Source organism: Dermacentor variabilis, chromosome 2, assembly GCF_050947875.1.
Source record: "Dermacentor variabilis isolate Ectoservices chromosome 2, ASM5094787v1, whole genome shotgun sequence".
In the NCBI taxonomy this organism is placed as follows: Eukaryota; Metazoa; Arthropoda; class Arachnida; order Ixodida; family Ixodidae; genus Dermacentor; species Dermacentor variabilis.
In genome coordinates this window covers 90,364,519-90,388,559 of record NC_134569.1, presented here as the reverse complement: position 1 = coordinate 90,388,559, position 24,041 = coordinate 90,364,519, and the positions used below count along the sequence as shown (strand labels likewise).

At 48.8% G+C, this 24,041-nt stretch overlaps 1 protein-coding gene across 3 annotated transcripts in view; it reads right to left on the bottom strand.

Annotated features, from left to right (window-relative positions):
- Positions 1-24,041, bottom strand: part of LOC142572267 (zinc finger MYND domain-containing protein 11) — a 106,133-nt gene that overhangs the window by 77,596 nt on the left and 4,496 nt on the right. Inside the window, exon 1 of one of the 3 annotated variants that reach the window (XM_075681243.1) lies at positions 23,884-24,013. The exons of 1 other annotated variant lie outside the window; for it this stretch is intronic. In XM_075681243.1, coding sequence (XP_075537358.1) covers positions 23,884-23,905 — 22 coding nt within the window. In that variant the 5' untranslated portion in view covers positions 23,906-24,013. Of the gene's footprint in view, positions 1-10,844; positions 10,864-23,883; positions 24,014-24,041 lie in introns of those variants that run through there. One more of the 3 variants, XM_075681246.1, reaches the window with a different exon arrangement.

The following is a 24,041-nucleotide window of genomic DNA, read 5'->3' as shown; positions in this document are numbered from 1 at the left end:
ACAGGACACCTAGTGTCAGATTACGGCGGACGCTGGGGGGGGGGGGGGGCACTGCAGTTTTGGGCCTCACCTCTGGCAGTTCAGGAAAATTGGAGAAGGGGTTGGGGTGGGGGACTCAGTTTGTTATGATGTTAGAAGAAAGGTTACGTAAACGCAGTGTTGTGCTTGCCACGCTGTCATGTTGTGGCCAGACGCCTCAGGCTGACGCCGCAATAATATTAAGAATTTTCTCTTCATAATCTTCGGTATTTGGTCGCAGACCTATACTATATAAGCCTCTGTCGGCCTCCTTGATTTTCCTGTCCACACTCTCCGCGTCATCTGGAATTCGTAAATTCCGGCACCGTGCTATTCGTAATCTGGCACTGTGCTATACGGTCGCGAATCCATTTTGTCCGCCAAAGCATAGCTTACCCGCCGTGGTTGCTTAGTGGCTATGGTGTTGGGCTGCTAAGCACGAGGTCGCGGGATCGAATCCCGCGGCCACGGCGGTCGCATTTCGCCTCCGTCGAAATGCAAAAACACCCGTGTACTTAGATTTAGGTGCACGTTAAAGAACCCCAGGTGGTCGAAATTTCCGGAGTCCCCCACTACGGCATGCCTCATAATCAGAAATTGGTTCTGGCACGTAAAAAAAAAAAAAAATTAAATAAAGAGACGTTAAAGAACTCCAGGTGGTCAAAATTTCCGGCACGGACGGGCACTTCGCCACGGTCGGGAACTTTGCTGGGTGTGCCCACTACGGCGTGCCTCATAATCATATCGTGGTTTTGGCACGTAAAACACCATAATTTTATTTGTTTAAAGCGTAGCTCGAGAAAAGAAGCAGTGCGAACACTGCTGCGGCACAGTTATTTATCAGTGCAACTAGGTTCAATCGCATCGCCGTCGAGTAGACGTCGTGCATGGTACGTAACTACAAGCCCTATGTGACGTCTATGCGCTATTCTTGCTGCTGAAGCTACTTCACCCGGTGGCTACAAGTATCTTCCAACTTGGGCTCCTTTTACATTCAATAAGAAGCTTCAGACGAGTATAAAAGTGCCGCGCACCAGCCACGAACAGTTGACCACGCCATGGATCGATGACGTTGTGGAGGGGAGGAAGTTACAGATTTAGCGATTATGGTCCCACGAACAGTTTACGCAACACCGAGGATACAGTAAGGTATGTGAAGTTTTTGTATTTCTTTTTCGCGTGCAAGTTGCTCCACCTCGTGGTCTTCCCATAGATGTAGCTGGGATGGAATGTGCGGAACCACTAATCGAAAGCTCCGTATATGTTGGGCGCAAGGCCCACCACTGGAGATGCGGGCGCTGCAATCGTTTTGACGATTTCTCGGATTGGTTTGACGATTGACGTCTTTGTATTTCTTAATGAGGTTACACACACCTTCGGCGGCGACGGAGAGCGCGACGTCAGTGACAGTGTGCCCGCAGTCCGCCGTTGTCGCTTACGTTCGATGTCTCGAGCTTGCTCGGTGGCGTGGTTATTAGCAGCATTCGCCCGGCATTGCCGCATGCGTTTCTTTAAAATTAAATTGCTTCTAAATTAAATCTGCCCGTCACGTAAGACAATGAATGGCTCATACCCCCTAAGCAATGGCTGATACCCCTGTAAACACAGCCTCCCCATTACGACGACAAAAGAGAAGTGAAATTCTACGCTGGAATGACGAGCGGTAACGGAGCCAGCTGTAGCAGAAGACGACGATGACGAACGCGGAAACAGTGGCACGAGCGCGTTCGCGAGGTAGTAATCGTGGTAGTAGGGTAGCGCCGAGGGGCGCCAGCGAGCCAGCTGTGGAAGACGACGGTCCTCGAGCGATCGCTGACGATGATAGTTTAACTGTACGGTACGCCGGAGGTGGATGCGTCGTGACGTCATGGCATAATGGCCTCGCCAGTTGCCACGCACACCGCTGGCAGATCCGGCCAACGACGCGCACGTTGCTCATGCTTCTTCCAGGAAAAATAGCCACCTATAACGGGCGACGCCTTCGAGCAACACGGCGGCTGTATTGTTGGCCCGACGCATCGCGCACAATGGGCTACCTCCGTACCTGCGCGCGTGCCCACGTGACGAGGGTGTGTATAGTCGTGGTCGCATCAACAAGTGTGCGCGTACCAGACGTACGTGCTAGGTGCGAAAAAGAGTAAACGGACGGCGTGGGGGAACCAGACTCCTCTCCCGTTGTCAACGGATTTCGCGACGCCGTCTCCGAGGTGGCGAGCCGACGACCATCTTTTGGGAGAAGACAACTACGGAGGAATGGCCACGGACGGGAACTTTGCTGGGTGTCAACATGACAGCGAGGCCGATGCCACCTGCAAGAGAAGCGACGGAAAGGAAAGGCTCTTTCATTCGTGAGGTGCGTCTCTAGTGAACGGGTCTGTGTTCCCTGCTACCGAGGAACTGAGGCCTCGAAGGCTTCGACACTCGCATTTCGATTTCGTTCTTTTCGAGAGCATTTCTGCTTCTCTGGCACTTCTTCTGGCACTTGCCATGTAAATATGCAAAATAAATGCAAGTCAAATTTCTTCCTCGAAGCCCTCCGGCGCGCAACAGCGACTCTGGCTGGGAGAGCGTTTTCGAAGATACCGAAAATCGTCCTGGTAGCGAGTAGAATCAGGCGTCCAGGAGGAACATTAAAACCTCGGAATCCGAGCGCGCAGTACTCTCGTATATATATTTTTTGTAAGCAACGGTGTCGTGTCAGCAAGTATTTGCTCTTGGTTATAACGTCACGATAATGTCGACGATCCCAAGACGGCATTTGGGGACTATAGCTTACATGTCAAATTAAAGCACATTTATAAGTGTTTCCCGGCCCTTGCGCTTGACAAGAGATATCCTTTTATGTGCGACAACCGTGTAGCAGAGTCTCTACATCTTGAAAAATATATGTCGATATACTTGCATCCGATTTCAACCTTCCCAACAGCAACCTTGTGAGTCCTGTCGCGCTGTCCCTGCACCTGTGGCAAAATTTTAAAATATGCAAGGCCAATCGCGTGAGGCGAAACTGAACGTGCGTTTCGAGCAACGATCTCCGATCGCAACCCATGTAACTCACGTAACTTATGCCAAAATTAAGAGAAATTTGCAAGCGCCACGTAGCTGGACAGAACCAAGGTTGTTTGTCGTCGCTTGGACCAAGCCAAGCCATTTTTTTTTTGTTTCGCTTAATTACATAGTTATTACTCATTGATCAACTTCTGAGATATTATATTCAGTGCAAAGGTGTCAATGAGAAAATTGTACACCATCTTGAAAATTTCCCGATCTATTTCTGTTGCTCAATACGTGCTACATGAAAGCTTTTTTTTTTTTTCCAAACCTAGAAGAAAGCTTGCGAAACACGAAAAAGTGCCTCGCGACCTACAATTTTCTCATTGACACATTTGCTCTGAACATAATATTTGAGAAGTAGATTAATTAATTGTGTAATTAGGCGAACACGAGAAATAGTCTAACTTGCTCCAAGCGACGGCAAACAACATTACCATGATTATTCTGTATACGTGGCACTTGCATATTTTCAAATTTTCGCACAGGTGCATGGACAGCGCAATAGAACTCACAAGGTCGGCGTTGGGAACGTTGTTGAAAGCGGATGCAAGTACATCGACATATATATTTTCAATATTTAGAGAGACTACCACACGGTTGCCAATAGCGTGAGGCGAAATTGAACGCAAACTGAACGTGCGTTTCGAAGAACGATATCCGACCGCGCCCATCGTATGCATGCGCTCGCCACAGGGATCGACAGTCGGCGAGCAGAAAGCTCCTTCCAAACAACAATAAATAAGAGGGGGGGGAGGCAAGGAAGGAAGAACAAAAGCAACTCCGCAGCGCCTGAGCGCGCAAACAATGGCTTTCCGCGGTATCCAGTATATCCCCGCAAGCCTTCCACCCTTCCTTTCGCACTGAACAGACGCTTGCACTGAAGATGCCGTAGCTCTCCGACTTATACAGACCAACACATTTCCAAACCTACACAGATACAGTAAATGACTTTCCGCGGTATCCAGTATATCCCCGCAAGCCTTCCACTCTTTGTCTTCCTTTCGCACTGAACAGACGCTTGCACTGAAGATGCCGTAGCTCTCCGACTTATACAGACCAACACGTTTCCAAACCTACACAGATACAGTAAATGGCTTTCCGCGGTATCCAGTATATCCCCGCAAGCCTTCCACTCTTTGTCTTCCTTTCGCACTGAACAGACGCTTGCACTGAAGATGCCGTAGCTCTCCGACTTATACAGACCAACACATTTCCAAACCTACACAGATACAGTAAATGGCTTTCCGCGGTATCCAGTATATCCCCGCAAGCCTTCCACTCTTTGTCTTCCTTTCGCACTGAACAGACGCTTGCACTGAAGATGCCGTAGCTCTCCGACTTATACAGACCAACACATTTCCAAACCTACACAGATACAGTAAATGGCTTTCCGCGGTATCCAGTATATCCCCGCAAGCCTTCCACTCTTTGTCTTCCTTTCGCACTGAACAGACGCTTGCACTGAAGATGCCGTAGCTCTCCGACTTATACAGACCAACACATTTCCAAACCTACACAGATACAGTAAATGGCTTTCCGCGGTATCCAGTATATCCCCGCAAGCCTTCCACTCTTTGTCTTCCTTTCGCACTGAACAGACGCTTGCACTGAAGATGCCGTAGCTCTCCGACTTATACAGACCAACACATTTCCAAACCTACACAGATACAGTAAAATGTTCCCACATACATATCGCGGCATCTGCCCCTGGTGCGGCGACACACGCCCTACACTCTTTCACATCTCGTGGGGGTGCGAGGGCAAACCTCAACACTTAAAGACTGCTAGCACGTCATTTGAGCGGTGGGAGGTACAGCTGACCGGCGATACCCTGGCGGGACAAGAAGCTCTCGTCCAGCAAGTACGTCGAGCAGCCATGGCCAGTGGAGTCCTGGAAAGAGGACACCACCCACTCGACCTCAAGAGCAACCACCTCGATGGTCCGAATAAATGTTTTCTTTTTCTCTCTCTCTTGCCCAAAGCGCCGACCTACAGAGCGGCCCCAGTGGTGTGTGAACCACGAGAGGCTGCATTCCCGAATTTCCTTGTTGTATAGTGCACAGCTTATGTCGCGACTGGCTGGCGCTCGACCTTAGCCTGGGCCAGCGAATGTCACGTGCGCCGGCGCAGCGGCCGCATGGTGTTGTGGTGGTAATCGGGTCGCAGTGCAGGGAGAAAATACTGACACATGCATATATATATATTTTATCGAAGCTACAGAGGCTTGTACATACACCACGCGCTTCTCGCGTGTAAAATAATGTTGCTTACCAAGGAGGAATGTCGGGAAACGCTTGTAAGGTATTTCTGTTTGTTATACTGAAGGCGGGCCTCGAAATGGACGCCGTGGAGTCGTCAGCATGCATCGCGACGTCGTTACACGGAGAACAATTTGCCGACGTCGAGCAGCAGCGATGAAGCTATAGGTATGATGGCGTCGCTCACCGAAAATAGCGAATAGCGCTGCGCACGCTTCTTTCCGGGGTGCGCGCTCGCGTGTGGCAGCCGCGACAATCGCAGCAACGCAGCGAGCCAGTAGAGAGAGAGTTCTAGCGTGTCCGCGAACTCTGAACGTTTGCGGTTCACCGGAAATGTGTAATGATGCAACATAAAGGGGGCTTTACTGCTACAAAGCTGGTAGCGACGTCTTATGACACAGAGTTCAACCAGAAAGAACACAAAGCTGATAATGCAGTAAACTACCGCGTCTTTTTTTTTTTTAAGTACTGGTTTAGAGCGTTGGTAGTGACATAATCTTTAAGGAGTAGTGATTTAATGATTTTCTTTAAACGGTAACCATCACGCGACGGATTTTTCTTTTTTTTTTTGACACATCGCAGTCGCACAAAGCGTCACATTGTGTCGACCCTAGCTTCGCTACTGCTTACGCAACTACCGTGCCCGGCTCTGATAAACAGCAAGACGGCAAGAAGTTTGAGAGCAAACTAAAACTCATGACGTCATGATGCACCCACCTCCTGGGTATAGAAACCGAAACTGGCTTGTACGAACAAGTACTACAGTGAATTAATTAGGGCGCTCTGATGCAATTGTCGGTATATTCTAGGATTTATAAAGAGTACCGACCCTCATTTTGTGCAAAATCAAAAGAAAAAAAAGCCAGTCAAGCCGCGAATGGCGTGTAAACACTGCTTTAATTACATAGGCGCGAAGCTGGCTTAAAACCAGCTTCGCGCTAAGGCATCACCGCGAACCTGAGAAATCGAAAGAAAAGGAGAGGAAGAAGTACCCGGCGTAAGATACCAAGTTGAAACGAGCCAGTAAAACTCAAACGGTCAGTTTGACGTCGATAGCGCGTATCCGAGGAGTTATCAAAACGCCGAAGCCTATAACTACGTGCCTCGTGTGTAATATAGCCGCCTCCGAGAAGACGGTTACCCGCCGTGGTTGCTCAGTGGCTATGGTGTTGGGCTGCTGAGCACGAGGTCGCGGGATCGAATCCCGGCCACGGCGGCCGCATTTCGATGGGGGCGAAATGCGAAAACACCCGTGTGCTTAGATTTAGGTGCACGTTAAAGAACCCCAGGTGGTCAAAATTTCCGGAGTCCTCCACTACGGCGTGCCTCATAATCAGAAAGTGGTTTTGGCACGTAAAACCCCAAATATTATTATTATTGAGAAGACGGTTTGCATAATGGCGGCACGTGCGTGTGAGAAACGCTGCTCCCATGTCGTGAATACCACACAACGAAGAAGCAGCGCTCATACGTGCGACATTAAAGGAAGCATAAGAAGAAAAAAATGTTCGCGCGGCGTGCGCCTCCGCACGCTATATAGAACAATGTGAAGGCGAAAAACACATTGGCATATAAGATACCGACGAAAAAAAGAAAACGAAGTGACTAACGAACAAATCGCGTTCCATTTTAGGGCCGATAACTACGAGTCATGCACGGAAAGTGCAAACTCGCCGCTATCGTGCAAACTGGAAACACGGCCTCCGATGAAAGCATGGCCTGCAGAAAACTCACCCGCACAATAACTCAGTATGGTTATGAAAGAGAAACGCTAAATAACTGTCAACTGGTAATATATTCCCTTAAAACATATTTATGTTGATTCATCTGGCGGGAAAATTGGTCGACTGATACAGAAGAAGATTAATGCACCGAGCTTGCCTACCTCGCGTCTTACACCGAAATTATACGAAACAATACACACACGTCAGTGCGACGTCACTGGTTTCACAGTGCCTTCTCGTAATTTGACCGTACTGGTGCAGACAGCGTTCTCTAAACTCGCTACAAAGGGTCCCCTTAAGTAAGCGGATCCGACACAACATGTATAAGAGATCGTTCCGTGTTAAGCGTTCCGCTGGGCTTACTGCAACTGCTGGGTTACTGCAGCGCTGGGCTTACTGCAATGGTGTGCGCCGCACGTGCACACATGTACACGCGCCGTGCAGCATGCGTATACCTGGTGCATGCGACATCCGGTGGTTGCCGATACGGCCGCAGGCCAACCGCTCGAGGCCTTGACGGCAATACTGTAGTCGCGTAGAAGGGACCGAAGCGACGTTCGCCGCGCTTTTTAGAACACAGATAACCATCCGTCGGCTCTACTTAGGCCGGCTGGCACCGTAATTGAGTCGTTACTATGACGTCACAGATGCCCGCTCCGTCTGGACACCTCCGCCTCCCGGCCCGCATGGCGAAGACGACAATCGGGAACCTCAGCCGCTATCAGCCAAAACCCGTTATATTAAACAGGCGTTGCGTATGTACGACATCCGTTAAGCATCAACCGCCAGCAGATGCAAGCATATATAACAAGGTAAATCGTATTATTATCACAGTTATACATTTAGTTTCAAAGCCCGCGCACGCATGCACACTCACGTGTACACACAGGACGCACAGATGGATGCGCATACCTGCCAACCTGTGAGCATTAAAATTCGTAGATATACCGCGGACACGAACTCCAAGGAGAAAGTGGAGAGAGGAATAGTGGAGAGAGGAAGCTTGCCCCGAGCATACGTCTTTTTCGGGATACATACGCACTTTATTAACGATGGTTTACCTATAGGTGCAGCACACAAGCAGCAACAAACTTGGAACAGCATTAGATCACACAGACTTTTTCAGCAGTTTTGTTATTGCCGATTTCACCTACTTCAGGAACATGCTCGAAGCAACACGTGCCCCTCTGTAGCGACCTTTCGCCATAATAAAACTTTCAGCGGAATCTTTGGAGACCAACGAGCGAACTTTTCTTCCGAATACGGAAATTATTTTTTTCGTAAAGCTTTACGCAACCTTCGTAAAATCATGAAACGATCGAGCCTAAATTCGACAGAACATTCGGGAGAATTGGCAGAAATGCAGAGAGAGCGAGAGTGAAAAATTGATTGTGCAGAGAACGCCGATAGGTCGGCCCCGTATCAGTGCGTCACCGCTTAGCAGCAGCTCATCATGTGGGGCAAGGGGAGGTATTGACGAAAGGAAAAGTACAGAATCATGATGGCTATGGCGAGAACGACGAAATCCGCTCATGCACATCGATAACTGAAAGAGCTTTCTTGGAGTCGCATAACGATTTTGTTTTTAACGCGATAGCGTTAAGGAGCTCGTGTCGCAGAAAAGCCGGTGTCGTCGGCGTCGGTGTCGGCGTCGGCGTCCGCGGCGTTGGCCGTGAGCGATAAATCCCAGCAGGCACTTCATAAATAAAAAGCAATTTCCAAGATGGGCTGGGTGGGAATCGAACCAGGGTCTGCGGAGTGTGAGACGGAGACGTTACCACTGAGCCACGAGTTCGATGCTTCGAAGCGGTACAAAAGCGCCTCTAGTGAACGCGGTGTTGCCTTAGAAACGAGCTGTTTCTAAGGCTCAGGCGTGCGTCGCTTGCTCAGGCGCACATTTCGTTCTCGCGCCGAACGCTGCGTTGCTCGACGCTCACCGCGTCCCATGCGGGGCGCGTAGTCTCTGCGCCGTAGCCCATTGTCTTACACCCCTTGGCAGGTCGACGGGAACGCTGTCGCGTTCCACTCTTGAAGGCGAAGCTTAAGCGTCCTCCAATTTTTTTTTTTTTTTCGTAGGAGAGCACACACAGGCGTCAAATGCCTATACGCGAGCACGGCGTTCACTCAACGCGCCCAAAACTACTCATTCGGAAGAGAGCAAATTGTCAATCCGTGCCAAAGAAATAATTTGTTCATTCTCGTGCGAAGCACGCACATCGCGCACTATATCAATCGTTTCCATCACGACCATAGCGAGTTGAAGAACAAACTGCGCGAATTCGCACAAACCGCAAGCAGGGAAACAGGAGATAGAACGGGGCGGCATACTTACCGGTTACATCGGAAGGCGCAAAGTCAACTGCCGCATAAAGACAAAAAAAGTCGGACCGAAAACGAGAGAGACGTAGAGAGGAAAACGACGTGCTAGATCGCAGACAAAAACAATAGCAGCGCTTGCATTCCTGTTACGCTAAACGCCCTATGGCTAAGTGGGTCAAGAACACGTCCTCCCGGCCTTTGTATAAACAGCAAGCACATCGACACAACCAGGGCGATCTAAAAGAGCGCCGTTTCCGAGACACCCAGAAGCGAGAGAAGACTAATTCAAAATAAATTAAATTGCGGTTTCTTACGTGCCAAAATCACGACCAGATATCGAGGCACGCCGACTACGAAAAAATAAATAAAAATTGACCACCTGAGGTTCTTTAGGTGCACTTAACGTTCACCTAAATGCAAGTATACACGAGCTTTCTTTCTTTATTTTATTTTTTTCTGCATATCGCCCCCGCATTGAAATACGGCCGTCGTGGCCGGTATTGAACCCGCGACCTCGAGCTCGGAAGGGCAACGCCGTGTAGCAATGGGCTACCGCGGCGAGCAGAACCAATCACAGGCGCGGAAGAACACGCAATGCAGACAAACAAGAGAAGGAAGGGCAAGCTCTATAGTGTGAAGTCGATGGATAGGCGGTGTCCATGCGTGTCCAGCATTATGCAGTTCCGCCCGCCACGGCGGCTCAATGGCTATATACGGAGTTCGTGAGAAAGAACCCCACGTGGTCGAAATCAATCTCCTAGACCCAGCGCTGCGGCTTCGGGACGCATAAACGTCATGAATAAAAAAAAATCAAGTATTGCTCATTTTATCCTCTCCAACCCGTACTTTCCAATTAGATGTTAATATTACTACCCACTCGCTCCCCTTGCGCGTTTATCTCGTGTATTTGCTTCGTATAAGCTTACCCAGACTCGTAGCCTTCTATACATCACTTCTCGTGCAAGCTTGATGCGGTGATGATGATGGTCGGCATATCAAAATAACTTGGCTGCCACGCTCGAATGCGTACAGAATAGAGCGGCCCGGGACACTTGCAGAAACACAACGATCGCAACTCTAGTATAACACACATTAAGCTTGATATCTGTTTGCAGCCTCTGGAAACTCCCAGCACAATCACTCTGCTGAGTCTATTTCACAAGTGCGTTGATACCGATAGGCCATGCCCGCTGCCCCTTGAATCTCCCGGACGCACCTCATCACGAGTAGAGGTGTAAGCGGTCGAAAAAAAAAAAAAAAACATTGAACATTTCGGAAAGAAACGGGGGATGGGGGGGGGGGGGGTGGTTCGTTGTTTTTTTTCAATCAAGATAAAATAGAAAAAATAGAGCTTCCCCGCCGAATTCTTCTGTCGCGATGCGACTCCTTTCGACGTGTTCAAAAATTTGCCCCCCCCCCCAAAAAAAAAAAAAGAAGAAAAATGAAAGGAGTTAGGGAGTCTGCGAAGTACCTGGATCCAACCACGTGGTGGCAAGGACTTCGCTTCAACCAACCCTTGAGCCCCCTCGCCTGTCGCGTACTGCAGATTCCCCCTTGTTCTGCAGCATGTGAGAGAAACCGGTCCTAGTTTGGCAATGTGCGCACCAAGCTACGCAACAGGCTCGCAGGGTGCCGCGTGCAATAACTTGGCGTACGTGCACTCGAGCCTCGGTGTCCGGAAGGCTTCGTCCGCTGCACAGCGAAGCATTGACGCGTCAAGCGGAAATGAATCGGACGCATATTGACACAAATGTCGGTCTCGACGCTTCGATGTGAAATCGACGCCTGGACGCGAAATCGCGCTTAGATTTTGAACCCGGAAGCTCTGCTGGGACTTTTGTGATGCAATAATGTAACAATTACATTCGTTTCGGTGTTAGAAAAATAAAAGCGTCGAGTTTTTCATAGCTCTGTGCGCCAATTGTCTTTCTTTTCGCATTTTTCTGAAGAAGGAAACACGAAAGAAATCAGGTTTGTTTCACGCGTCTCAAAATTTAGTTAAGTTTTAAAACTCTAATCACGTTTAGGCAAACCATCTTGCATAGCTTACTTTCTGTAAGACATGAGCCTTCAGTTTATCTGCTCTGCCTCGTGCCATAACTCACTGGAATGGTCTTCCCGATGAAATTGTTTCCACAACAGACGGCGCCAGGTTCCGCGATTACCTGTGTGCGCTTTTCACATAATGTGCCCTGTGTGTTTATGCTATGCTCTTACGCTTCTGTGTACTATTTTCTTTACTTAAATCTTTTTCTGCGATTATTCTTTCGCGGTGCAAGTATGTACGCCAACTCATGTACTCCGCTAACTTTTCTTTTCCTTTTTTTTTCTTTTAAATGCGTAAGCATTTCTATGCCTCCCCAACGAGAAATTTGTCCGTCAACTAAGACAACGAATAAATAGCTCATACCCACGTAAGGCAGAGGCTACAAGCGCTCAGAAAAGTGAAGCGAATAGTGCATACATTCATTGAAATCACCCATACAGCATACAGAACAGCATTCGTTTCAATAAAGAACAAGCTCAAGACAAGCATCCGAACCATCAATAAAGCATTGCATACCCCCCTAAGCAAATGTAGTGGTGGTTTTGCAACAGCTTCGCTAAAGTAACCCTATTTCACCTTAATTAACACCAAAGGTCGGGGGTTCTACTCCCACCGAAGGTCGAAGGTTCGAGTTCCTTAATTAAACTATCTTAATGAACTGTGGCTAATTATACTTCACCTTAACACCAATGGTCGTGGGTTCGAGTGCCGTAATGAACTCTATATCTTAATTAAACCTGCCTTATCATGTTCGCTATCGAACATGATAAGCGAACGATCGATAAGGGTTGATGAGGGTTCGTGCTGGTCGGATCAGGTTTCATAACGTCAGTAATGACACCGGGCTGCAAAGGGATCAGCAAGTGGCACACCGCCTACGCACACTACCAGATGAGATTGCGCGTGGTTTCTTGTTTTTTTTTTTTTTGTACGTTGCTGATGTTGACTTTTACTTTAGCTGTGAGCGTTCATCTACTGTTTATTGTTGCGATGCCCCCTAATTCATTGCTGGATGCAGAACCTGTAAGGTGTTTCTAAATAAACAAATAAATAAGCCGATAAACAGACGTATGCGTTTACTTATCATTAGAAAGAGTGAAAAATGATGTAATTTTTTCTCTTTTGCCCAAAGTTGGTAGCAGCAATTCCGTTACGTCCAACAGTCGCTTTCTCATTCCTTCCCGTCCAGAGCCAGCGCGGACACTGGACCTGGCGAGGCTGAAGAACAAACATAATGCTCCGCGCGATCATCGCATGGCCACCGGTTTCGCAGTCGGCCTATGCGCTCGACCTTGACGGCGCAATATAGGCGCTCCCGGGCCATTACGCAACCGAGATCTGCGGCGGTCAGCAACAGGGCACAGCCAGGCGTACAAGCTGCGTTCGCAACAAAGGACGCGGAAGCGCTTCAAAAAAAGAGCTGCGTGCGCAGGTCGCTGCAGTCCGGAGAGCGTCCAGTGCGCTTTCAAGCAGCGGCACAAGTACAGGCGCGCTCAAAACGGTTTGAACCGCGCGAGGAAGCCTGACAACTCGACGGTGCGCACGCAGCCTGGTAAAAAGTCTCATTAACAAACTGTCGCGCTGCTAAGGCTTTGACACAACGCAAAAAGAAAAGAAAAAACGCTGACGCAGTAACTGCTTTACTATTCCTTTTATATTTATGTTCTTTAACCCCACGGTTCGCCGCATATTATGGTTTCATTAATGCGTATCGTTAAAGCATTTCATTAAAGCATACTACGGCTCCATTGATCCGTGTGGAATTGTCTGTCCATAGTTAACCGTTCGTACATATATATGTGTGTGCTGGTCTGTCCGTATCCCGGTGCATAATTGTACACTGACTTTAGTTTGAAGTTTCACCAGCACGCCGGTGAACCCCGGTTTTACGAAACCCGGTTTTACGAAGAAATTATAGTTCCCAAAATGTTTCCCCGATTGTATATATATACAACGCATTTACCAATTCGATCTTACTAAGGAAAATTTGTCATCGCTCCCGACCGAAGATGAGGGGAAAACAGCTAAAAATGCCGCCATGGGCGCGTGGACTCCGCCGACTACGCGAGCGCCGATGCCAACAGCGCAGACACGGACGCAACAGAAAAGTTGGACGACGAGGACCTCGCGGAGCTTGCTGCCGCGACGCCGAACAAGTGTCGGAAGATGATGACGCGGACGCGCGCACACGTATACAGACCGTGTGCCGACAGCTGGCGAGGTCACGGACGCCGTCGACCTCCTCGGGCGATTTGCATGGGGCTCGAGGAGCAGGGGAACGGGCTCTCGCGAGCTATACGAGAGCTGCCGGGCGACTACCTTGCTCTTTTCTGATTGTTCTTTTTTTTTTTTACGAAGGTTTGACCATTCCCCGCCGACTAGAGTTTGCTAATAAGAGGAAAGATTCTCTCCCCCTCCCCTCACCTCCCTACGGCCACGAGAGAGGGAGAGAAGAAAGCTAGAGCAAATTTTTCGAGCTCGAAATTTACCGCTTTCTTTACCACCTCTGCGATAAAGACGTCAGCTGGGAATAACAAACGGCGATGGCTGAGGATTATGACACGTACACACAAGCAAAGGACAGGGCTGCAGCCGATATATAACTCCTCGGTGTTCTTGTCGTGCACTCCTGCGTTTCACACCCGTCTGGCGAGACGGGGGAAGACCTGCCGCGGTGTCTCGAGCACCCTTCCTGTCAAGTATATCATCCAGTGTGCTCGCGCTGCTTCCACACACGCACTATTTACCATAAACAACTCGCACGGCAGCACTTCTTCCTGAACGACGTGGCCGTCGTGCTTATACCGCTCGCGCGCCTGCGCGCGCGTGTGTGTGTGTGTGTGTGTGTGTGTGCGTGTGTGCGTGTGCGCGTGTGCGTGCGTGCGTGCGTGTGTGCGTGTGCGCGTGTGCGCGTGTGTGTGTGTGTGTGCGTGCGTGCGTGCGTGCGTGCGTGCGTGTGTGTGTGTGTGTGTGTGTGTGTGTGTGTGTGTGTGTGTGTGTGTGTGTGTGTGTGTGTGTGTGTGTGTGTGTGTGTGTGTGTGTGTGTGTGTGTGTGTGTGTGTGTGTGTTTACGGAACATACAGGATTAAAAAATAATGATCTGGGACAGATAGCCTGACTCTAGTCATTAAGCTGGATTACTCGAAGCGGCGGAGATTACTTGCACGAAAAATCTAAAGACGAGGGCCAAAATAAGGTACATACAGGTAATTACGTATACAGTACTATTCTACGTATCTCACAATATTTTTCCACACAGTGTAAACTTGGCATGCCCCTGTGGTAGAATTCGTCCGGCTGACTGTGGAACCTCGGACTGCTGTCCCGGCTTCATCGTTTTACGCGAACTGCCAGGAACTTATTCCGGCGGACCGAAAACGTGAGAATCACTAGGGTTGAGGTCCGGAGTGTACGGAGGGTGGTCCAGACTCTTCAGTCAGCGACGCATGCGGCCTCCCCGAACGCTCATTCTCATCCAAGTCTTCACGGCATTTCGCGAACTCGCAAACACCCCCACCTCAGTAATGTGAAAAGTTGGGCGAGTTGGTGATTAATCATACCTTAGTGGCGAAGCAGCGCACTGACAAGGACAAAGCGAAGACGCACAAGAAATCACGACACTCGCTTCACTCGCAACTACTTTATCTCGGAACAAACACTTCATATTTATATACCTGCGCATCCTCAGACGTCAAAGATAAGCAAGCAAGGCAAGATTAAAAGCATTTTCAAATTCATTTGCTCGCGCAAACTCGTGCGTCAAAGATCGACAACCTATCTATCACGGTGTGCTATCACATCCCATTTGTTGCACCCCTAACACATCTTTCTTTACTGCAAAATTTCTTTTCTCTTCTTTTTCCTGGTGTTCTTCCAAAAAGGCAACCTCACGATGGCTCAGAAGAACAGATGATTGACTGATACAACCCTCTCCTCTCCTGTAAATGTGAAAAGCTTCCACTATTTCCCTGGTCAGCTGATCCTTATGATGCGATAAAAATGTAGTGTCATTGTAAAGAGGTCAGCACCCATGTTTTGAGCAATGCCCTTTAGTGCGGGAATGAATGTTTCCCTCTAGTGAGCTTTTGTGCTCCAACACTTTTTCGTGTTTACACGCAGACCCGTTTGGCCGATGTTTACTTTTCCACAAGATATGGGCAAACAGTATACAAAGGACGACCTGCACTTGACATCAATTCTTTCAAATGCTCGACCGTGCACCTATAACCATAAGAATATAGGTGTAATTTTTTTTTTTTGCTTTGTTTACATTGGGTCGAGCGTATACATGTCCACCTACAGCAGTGGCTATATGGCGTCGTGCTAATGAGCACGAGCACGCGCGGGTTCGATGGGGTCCGTATATATATATATATATATATATATATATATATATATATATATATATATCGGGTCCGCGTACTTAGATTTAGGCGCCGTTACAGAACACCGGGGGGGGAGGGGGCGGTCAAAATTAATTCTAATAATTATAATACGCCACTGTGCTGCGTAGGGACGTTAAACCTCACAATATAATTTTAATGCATATGCGCGCGGAGATTTTAGGTTAATTCATTCAACTTAAATCTATGTTGTAGCGAGGTACGTGAAGTCTTATTGTGCGTGACCGCATTCAAAATCTGGTAATGATAGTGGTTGCGATCGAAGGGCGCAGAGGCTATACTTCGCTACGCAGTTACGCAGTGTAGCCATAAGTATACACGAATGCACTTTCACGCTTTTCGGGCAGCGCAGCGCCTCCTGAATTTGCTTACCGGCAAATCAGTTCTGCCGGAGCCCGTATATAGATGAAAGGGTTAAAAATGATCATCCACCCGACATCAGCTCAAAGCTACAAGAAAAAAGGAAAACTACCCGTGCTGGTTTCTCAGATAGAGAGCTTCGCAGTTGAGGAATAATTAGCCTTGGCTCGAGGATCCAACTCACGGGACCAGCGCCTCTCCGCGGACGGTGTTTAAGCAAGAGGCTAGCAAATGGCAAAGCGGGGCCGAATTAATCGACAACTCGATCGAAGCGCAAATACCAGGAAGAGGCACATCGACCGAAACGTTATTTCAGATTCTTTGTTGTTCCAAAGACTTCACTTCGTATTCATCCCTAAGAAGTGTTTTAGTACGCCCTCACAAAATCCTGATCCTGGAAGAGCGTCACACACGTTAGAGTCGCGGCCCTGTGTAGGCGTCACAGTCGATGTCAGGCGTTCATCAGCAGCAGATATTCGTCAAATAGTCCTATGCAAAGCCTGCGTGTTCGAGAAAGTATACTGACCAGGTTATGCCATGAGCATGAGTTTATGACGCGATGCAAATGAAAGATGCCGCGAATATTCGTTAAGAGAGCTTCGCCTTAACTATGGTCCCTAGATGAGTATTCTAGAGGCCATACTTCGACACATAATTTGGCCCAGCACAAGATGCACCTCAAAACGAACTTTCACTTTTTTTCTCTCTCTTTCTCCCGTAAAACAAGAGTTACAATGTTTCCACCACACTGCGATATTGCAGAGTTTTAGTGTGTATACCGGGTTATCGCAGACCTGGACGGCAGTAACAACGCTGGTGGCGACATCTCACGACGCTTCGTCCAAAAAAAAAAAAAAAAAAAAAACGCGTTAGCAACGTTCTTGTGTTACACGCAATAACTGCTCTGTATTTGTCCGGGGTTGAGCTTTACATCACCGAGTGGCTACAACAACCCGGCTACTCACGTTTACGCGTCCACGTCTCGGTGACCTAGTAATCCGCAAATGGTAAGATGTTTACACAAGAGTCCTTCGGTATACCAGAGTCCTTCCATGAAGGACTCGGGTTATACGAACAAGCTAAAACGTGAATAATACTGTAGTACTAGCACTGTAAAAAACGACACCACGGTCCCTTTCTTTGCGACTCTTTGCAGCGGTGGCATGCGCAAGCTTGACCTGAATGATCCTAGGGCAGAGGCTTGAAAAGAAGTGGGCGGACAAGATGAATCGAGAGTTTTAGACATGTCTATGAAACAGTTTAAAGAATACCGGAACACAGTGGGTTTGCGGAATACCGAACTCACAGCGGTTGTGGGTTCGGCCGCCACCGGCGACACGTTATCTTTTCGTTCACTTTCATTTTCCTTTATTTATTATTTTTCTAAATTTCTATTTCAACTACAGCTAATTTCCCCGACGCTTTCCTTGGTGTCATTGTCTGTTGGCTTTATATGCTCACGACTAACAAAAATCGAGCCCCTCGGTTTTACTTTTTCTGTCGTTCATTCATTGCGAGAGTCTCGAATCTGTCAACCTTGATGTCATCAGGTAGCATGCGAGGGTTTATTAGCCACGTGCCCGCTCTCCTAAGGTCAGGTGTTACGTGACGGCATCGGGCAAAAAAGGTGTGTTCCAGATCCGCCCACCGTGGCTCTAATGGTTGTGAGGTCACTCTAAAACCCCAAGGGGTCACACACAACACAGGCCACACAAAATTTGTTTCCCCACGAACTCCCTCTGAAACCTGGCCGTTGCCCCGGTGAAAAGTTCCATGTTTGCGGGATCGGGGCCACATGGACGGGTCGCATTTCTTTCCGCCTCGCGTTTCTGGCGGGCAGCGCGCTTACGGGACCGCCACCACGGGAGAGCGGAGGGAAAGGAAAGGAGATATGCAATCGCTTGGAACGCCGACAAATTGAGGGCGCTGCGAACGGAGACGTGGCCGACGCGGGTAGTATCTGTTCTTATCAGCTTAATGTCTGATAGGGCTTGCATTCGGACCTTTGCAAGTTGGCGGAGTGCTTAATTAAGAGAGAGCTTTACCTCGGGTGCTTCTGTCTAAATAAATGTGAGAGATCGTTTTCCTCGGCAACCACTGCACCAAATTTGACGAGGTTTGTTGCATTTAAACGAAAAAGTTAAAATCTAGTGACTGTTGGTTTCGAATTTCTGATTTCGGTCATCATTTTTTTTATTAAAAATTGGCAAGAATCGCAAATTTTCAGGAAACTATGAAGTTTACAACTCTAACTCGGCAATGAAAAGTGATATCACAATTCTGTGAATTGCATTTAATAGTACATCTAAAGCGGACAAAATTATTATGTTACATATGAATCTAAAAAAATTTAGTAATATGGAAATGCAGCTTTTGCAGAACTCTTGTAGACAATGTAACGAATTCACGTAAGGTATAAATTGACATATCGAGTTTGTCCGCTTTAAATGATCTAATGGACGCCGTTTACAGAACCGCGATATTTGTTCTTGATGCAGAGCTATCACTTTGTAAACTTCGTGCTTCCATTCTTTCTTTCGAACTTTCAAATTTTTGAAAAGTTTTACCAAAATTCAGGCCCCAAATAGAAATTCCGCTTCTAAGAAAAGCGTTTCAGCGTTTTACATGCATCTGAATAAGCCGCGTGGGAGTTGGGTCCGAGCTAAAGCTCCCTCTTTAAGCCTGCTTCACCTCCGCCGCGCGGGTCGGCCCGGTACTGCACTACCTTCGGGATCGCCCCACGTGTGGGGAGAAATTCTCGATCTACGCGGCTCGATATATGCACGCAATCTTTTTTTTTTCCAGAACCAAGCCATATACAGCTTCGCCGTAAAACGGAGCTTTCTCATTGAAACCGCGTGTGTCTGACCCCGTTCGAGGCTGCTGTAGGTATTTATTTCTTGGCTCGAAGCGGAAGATGGGCTTGCACAACTGCGGCAGTGTTTTCTCAACGAAACACGTATACGACCTTGCGCTGCTGACATCCTGCGGCACGCCGGATGATTGTGTGCGTCGTAGGAGACTGGAAAGGCGATACGCAGGTCGGCGGCACAGCGGAGAAACACCTACTTCCGTGTGCGAATGGTAGACGGCCATTCTTCGCACCGACGGCACATTTTCTGTCAACTACGTGTCAAGTGTAATAATAGGGCGCTGGCGAGGAGGTTAAAGAAGAACTGCTGGAGTGGAGGAAGCGCCCGTCAAGTGAAGCCGCCGCATCGTCGCCATCTTGCAGAGGGAGGGAGGGGGGGGGCGCAAAATCACGCCAGTCGCCGCAGCTTGTGTGTTTCGTGTTTTCGTAACTTGCCGTGCGCGGGGCTGTGCGGATCCTAAGATGCGATAGCGCGCTCGGGTGTTTTTAGGGTAGATGACATACAAGTAGCTGACATGTTAGCGTTATCCTTCTCGTTTAAATAAGGTTGCAGATTAGCATTGACTTGCTCTAGGATAAAGGAAACATTTATATTTCGTGCTTGAAAGGAAACGGCCGCTACCAACGTTCCGAGACTCTCCATTCAATGAGCATGCTAAAGCACGGGTAACACCTGATGATACTGAAGATAATAATGAGCACTTATGTTTGTTGCATGTACTGCTATTTCTCATGCCACGCTTTGTTCTTAATTGTTTCTTTTTGTAGCGACAGCTCTCACAATTGATTAATTTCTACACTGCATTAAAGGTGAATAAACGCTAATTACTGCGCGAATTTTTTTTTTCTACTTGGCGGCAGCTGCATAGTGATGCCGATAAAATGAAAAATTGCCCCAGTACTCGGATATCTGCGATCAGGAGACCTTCACAATATAACTCTCCTCATAGCCCACAGTGTTGCATTAGAACTTGAAAATCCGTGAAGCAATTAAAAACGGCCGGAAAAGTCGGCGAACAGCGCTGCGAAGCTCTTGGTAAGCCACTTCTTGCCTTCCGTAGGATGGCCGCCGCCGGTTTCACCCGAGCCCGTAGGCCGGTACCTATATAGTGTTGCTGTATGTGCTCCCGCAGGAAGCAGAGTTGCGCATAACTTTTCCGGCGCCGCTCGCATCGCTATTCGCCGAGCGGTATCACGCGGCGCAAAATGACGTCAAATGTTCAACCGCGCCGCTGCGAAGCCAACTTTACGCGCGCGACGCCTACCCGTCGTTTCTGTCGGCGCCATCGACATTACAATCAGCGGACCGTCGAGCGTTGCTAACTGTGGTGCTCATGCGTTGCATTAATCGGCTGCGGGTCGCAGGTATGGTATGCGACGAGATTAAAGTCAAGGACCTTGGCGAAGTGATACAAAACACATCATAGTGACACTTGTATTCCAGTATGACCGGGTGCAGCGCACCAAACTGCACAAACCGCACGGAAGGTGGCACAGCTTCTTACGCGGTGCCGTGCGAACGGACAGACGTGAGCCAGCGACTCGTATGCCTACTGCGTACGGACTGAGACCGGCCGGCTCCGAAAGGGACCAGCATACGCGAGGTGCGTTCGCCTTGTTTACACCGAAGCAACATTCACCCCGAGTAACACCACTTTTAACGCCGAGATGCGTACGCCTGGCACGAGAGGTTGTTCACTTTTTGAACGATTTTTGGCGCATATGTGCAGCGCGACACAGAAGCGGGACGAAGGATGAACGACACGTGTGTGTCGCGCTTCACACATACGCTAAGAATGTTAACTTACAAACTAGCCCAATTTGCTGTGTCGCTTGCACGATTGTTCTGACTGTGCCGGTCTCGAACAGTGCGTTCAATACTAGCAGGTACAATTTGTCCGCTGCACCCTGGTTTTACTCTCTTCTGTCTTTATTTTATTTTTTGTAGGCGTTATGATTTTCACGTAGCGTTGATTGATGTGCTAGTGTTTATTTGTGCGTAGTAAGCGAAAACCTCGAGCGCTCCCGCTTATTAGGCAGCTGCGATAGCTTCAGCACTTACCGCCCGCAATTATCTTGCTTGTTCGATCGGCTTTAGTCGACTTGAGGACTGTTAAATTCTGCCTGTATGCTTAATAAGCGCTGTGTTACAGTAAACTGACCTGCGTAGTATGAACAGATCAAGAAAAATGTGTTCTCATATTACAGTCTGCAGTGTGCGAATAACTGCTTTGCAAGTTTGCCATCTTGGTGTGATTAGTAGAATAAAAATAGGCTGTTGTTACTCTTAATAGCCTGTTGCCTTTCCAGTTGCTTTGAATTCTGCCTCCCAAGGCTCGAAGAACCAGTACTCTTGCCCTGCTGCCAGCAGCCATTGGTCGTCCATTCCCTCGTACGAAATAAATTTGACCTAGAAACTCCTGTATCTCGAATCTTTTTCCGTTTGCAAATTTGATGATACGAAGCAGCTATTTAGTCTGCGGTGTGAATTAATAGTAAAAATAGGCTATGCACGAAGTGTGCGTATGTGAACATTTGAAATGCGTTTAAATCTACGTGTCTGTACCGCATATATAGAAAAGCTACTGTGAACGACGGTTAGTAAGGTTAGTGATAAATGACGCTCTATTAACGATCGCTGACATAAGTGCACTAACGATATTTCGCTTGGCGACGATCATTAATCAGCTGGTTTCGGTATCCAAAATGCGCTCACATAATTCTACACCGTACGTGTATGAAGTTTTCGTTAAACATCATTTAAAACATTTCTTGCCTTCCGGCCTCGGCGAGAAAACTTCATGTGCATGCTGAAAAACATTGCACCGCTTTTTGTTGCAAGGTGTACTGCGGGTTTGGACGCGAACTTTTGAGCTGTTCGAGCCATGGGCGTAGTCGGGATATTATTTGAGGGGATGTAAGGGGGGGGGGGGGGGTCCTACGCCCTACATTCCCGTTCGTGTGTGTATATATGTACATACAAACTAAATATTTCGGAAGATTGGAACACTACTCCCCTCCGGCTACGTCAATGGTTCGAGCGTAGCCTGCATTAAAGATTGTCATTTCGCTAAGCACTTGCGAACAATGCCGCATGTAGCTCGCGACCAGCAGACAAAAAAGCAAATGGAACACTGAGCGGCATTCGCCTTCTGCGCGCGCGAGGAGTGGCTTCACTGCATAGCTGGAACATAATGTCGGACCTACGCGCAACTCTGCTCGCCGCGGGGGCATGTACGGGAACACTGGTATAGGCGACTTCCACTCCAGGAGTTTTTCTTTAACCTCCTTGGGCGCTGGGCCACGTACAGCTGACGTCAACCAAACAAGAGAGCTAGCATGCGTGTCCGTATATTCGCAACGCGTTCCTCGGCGCCACGTCCATTTAACCTCGAGGGCACAGTCGCGTTCATCATGGCGCGTGACGTCCACTCCAGTGCTGAGAGACGGAGCCTACATACGTAGCTCACAAAGCGGCCTCCTCTTCCACCTCACAAATAAGCCCGCTAATTCACTGTGGAAGGATGGCACTTGCTTTACAGCAAAAGATCGCGGATTTATAAATTGCATACAGTATAAGACAAGAAATTGCATATGCTACAGGTGTTCTGGCAACGGTCTGCTCCAAGCCGATTATCGCACTCGAGACGCAATAACGTCCGCGCGTACCTAAGCTCGGACATGAAACCGGATCCACTCACCGAAGGCGGCTCTCGCAGAAGGGCTTAGTCACGGGACCGCGCTAGTCAGTTCCCACCGATTCACACAGAGCGCGTGCAGGCGCTTCCGCTCTCGTTCCATCAGTAGTTTCGATACGCGCCACAATGACTGCGTTTCGGCGACTGCACTAAACGCAAACGCGCAACTTGAAGCGCTATAGTGTCGGAACAATGCCAGGCAGGCTTGCCTGGCGGCGCGCATGCTGCTAGTTCATGCCACGACGGAACTACTGTTATACATGCACCTTCTTGTGAAAAAGCGCCCGACGACGTGGGGTCTGGGTCGACGCCTTTAGGGTTAACCGAGCCGGGGATTCCCCCGTGAAACAGACAAGCCCGTTTCACGCAGCGTTGATGGGCGGCCGGTGACGGCCAGTGACCCGCAGCTGGGCCCCAAGGAGAGCGCAGGAATGTCGCTATGCGGTGAAGCGCCCAGCGGGCGCCGGAACCTCTCTTGGTTTTTCGGCGCGACTTACGTGGCCAGATGACCGGTCAAAAATTCGATGAAAAAAAAAAGAACGGCACGGACGACTCGGAAACACGGGTCTTCTACTCGTAGCAGTGAACAGACCTTCCTAAAAAGGTATCTCGGCCCATGTGCACAAGACTCATTAGCAGTGTCGTCCACCGATTGGTCACAATCCCAGAGGATGTTGTCGGCCACATCGATCGCGCTCGTGAATGGCGTGGGCGTGGTTCGGACACTATGTTCCCAAGTACTGTCAGTCTACACCGTCGCTCCTCCTAATATATTTTCTCGTCTATCTCTGCGATTCGAAAAGGGGAATAGGCCAACGTTATGTGCCTTTTCAAAAATTAAATTCATCCTTCTTACTGGCGTCGTTTGGGCGAAGAGATGCCCACATTCCCAAGATTTGGTGAAACTTTCATTCAACACGTGAAAAAGCAACGCAGGGGACAAGCGCCAATGGAGCTGTTACACACGCTTTAAAAGGCGAACTCTCGCTGTCAAGGCGAAGCGGGCGAGTTGTCGACACTACCACCGTGATCGAGAGACCGCTGCGAGGAACACTGCAACGACCATTTGACGCCCGGCAGACACAAATTTCTAGCATCGGAGGGGGACTCGCAGAGATGCGGAACCTTACGGATTTCGTGACCAGAGTTCATCGTCCAACTCTGGAACAAGTCCGCCTGTCTGTAGCCGGTGAACTGGTTCCAGGCGGTTCAGTGCCAGTTCCGTGCACTCGCGCCGAACAAGCACGGCGTCTTGATCCCGCACGGAGCGAGCACTTTCTCTCTTCCA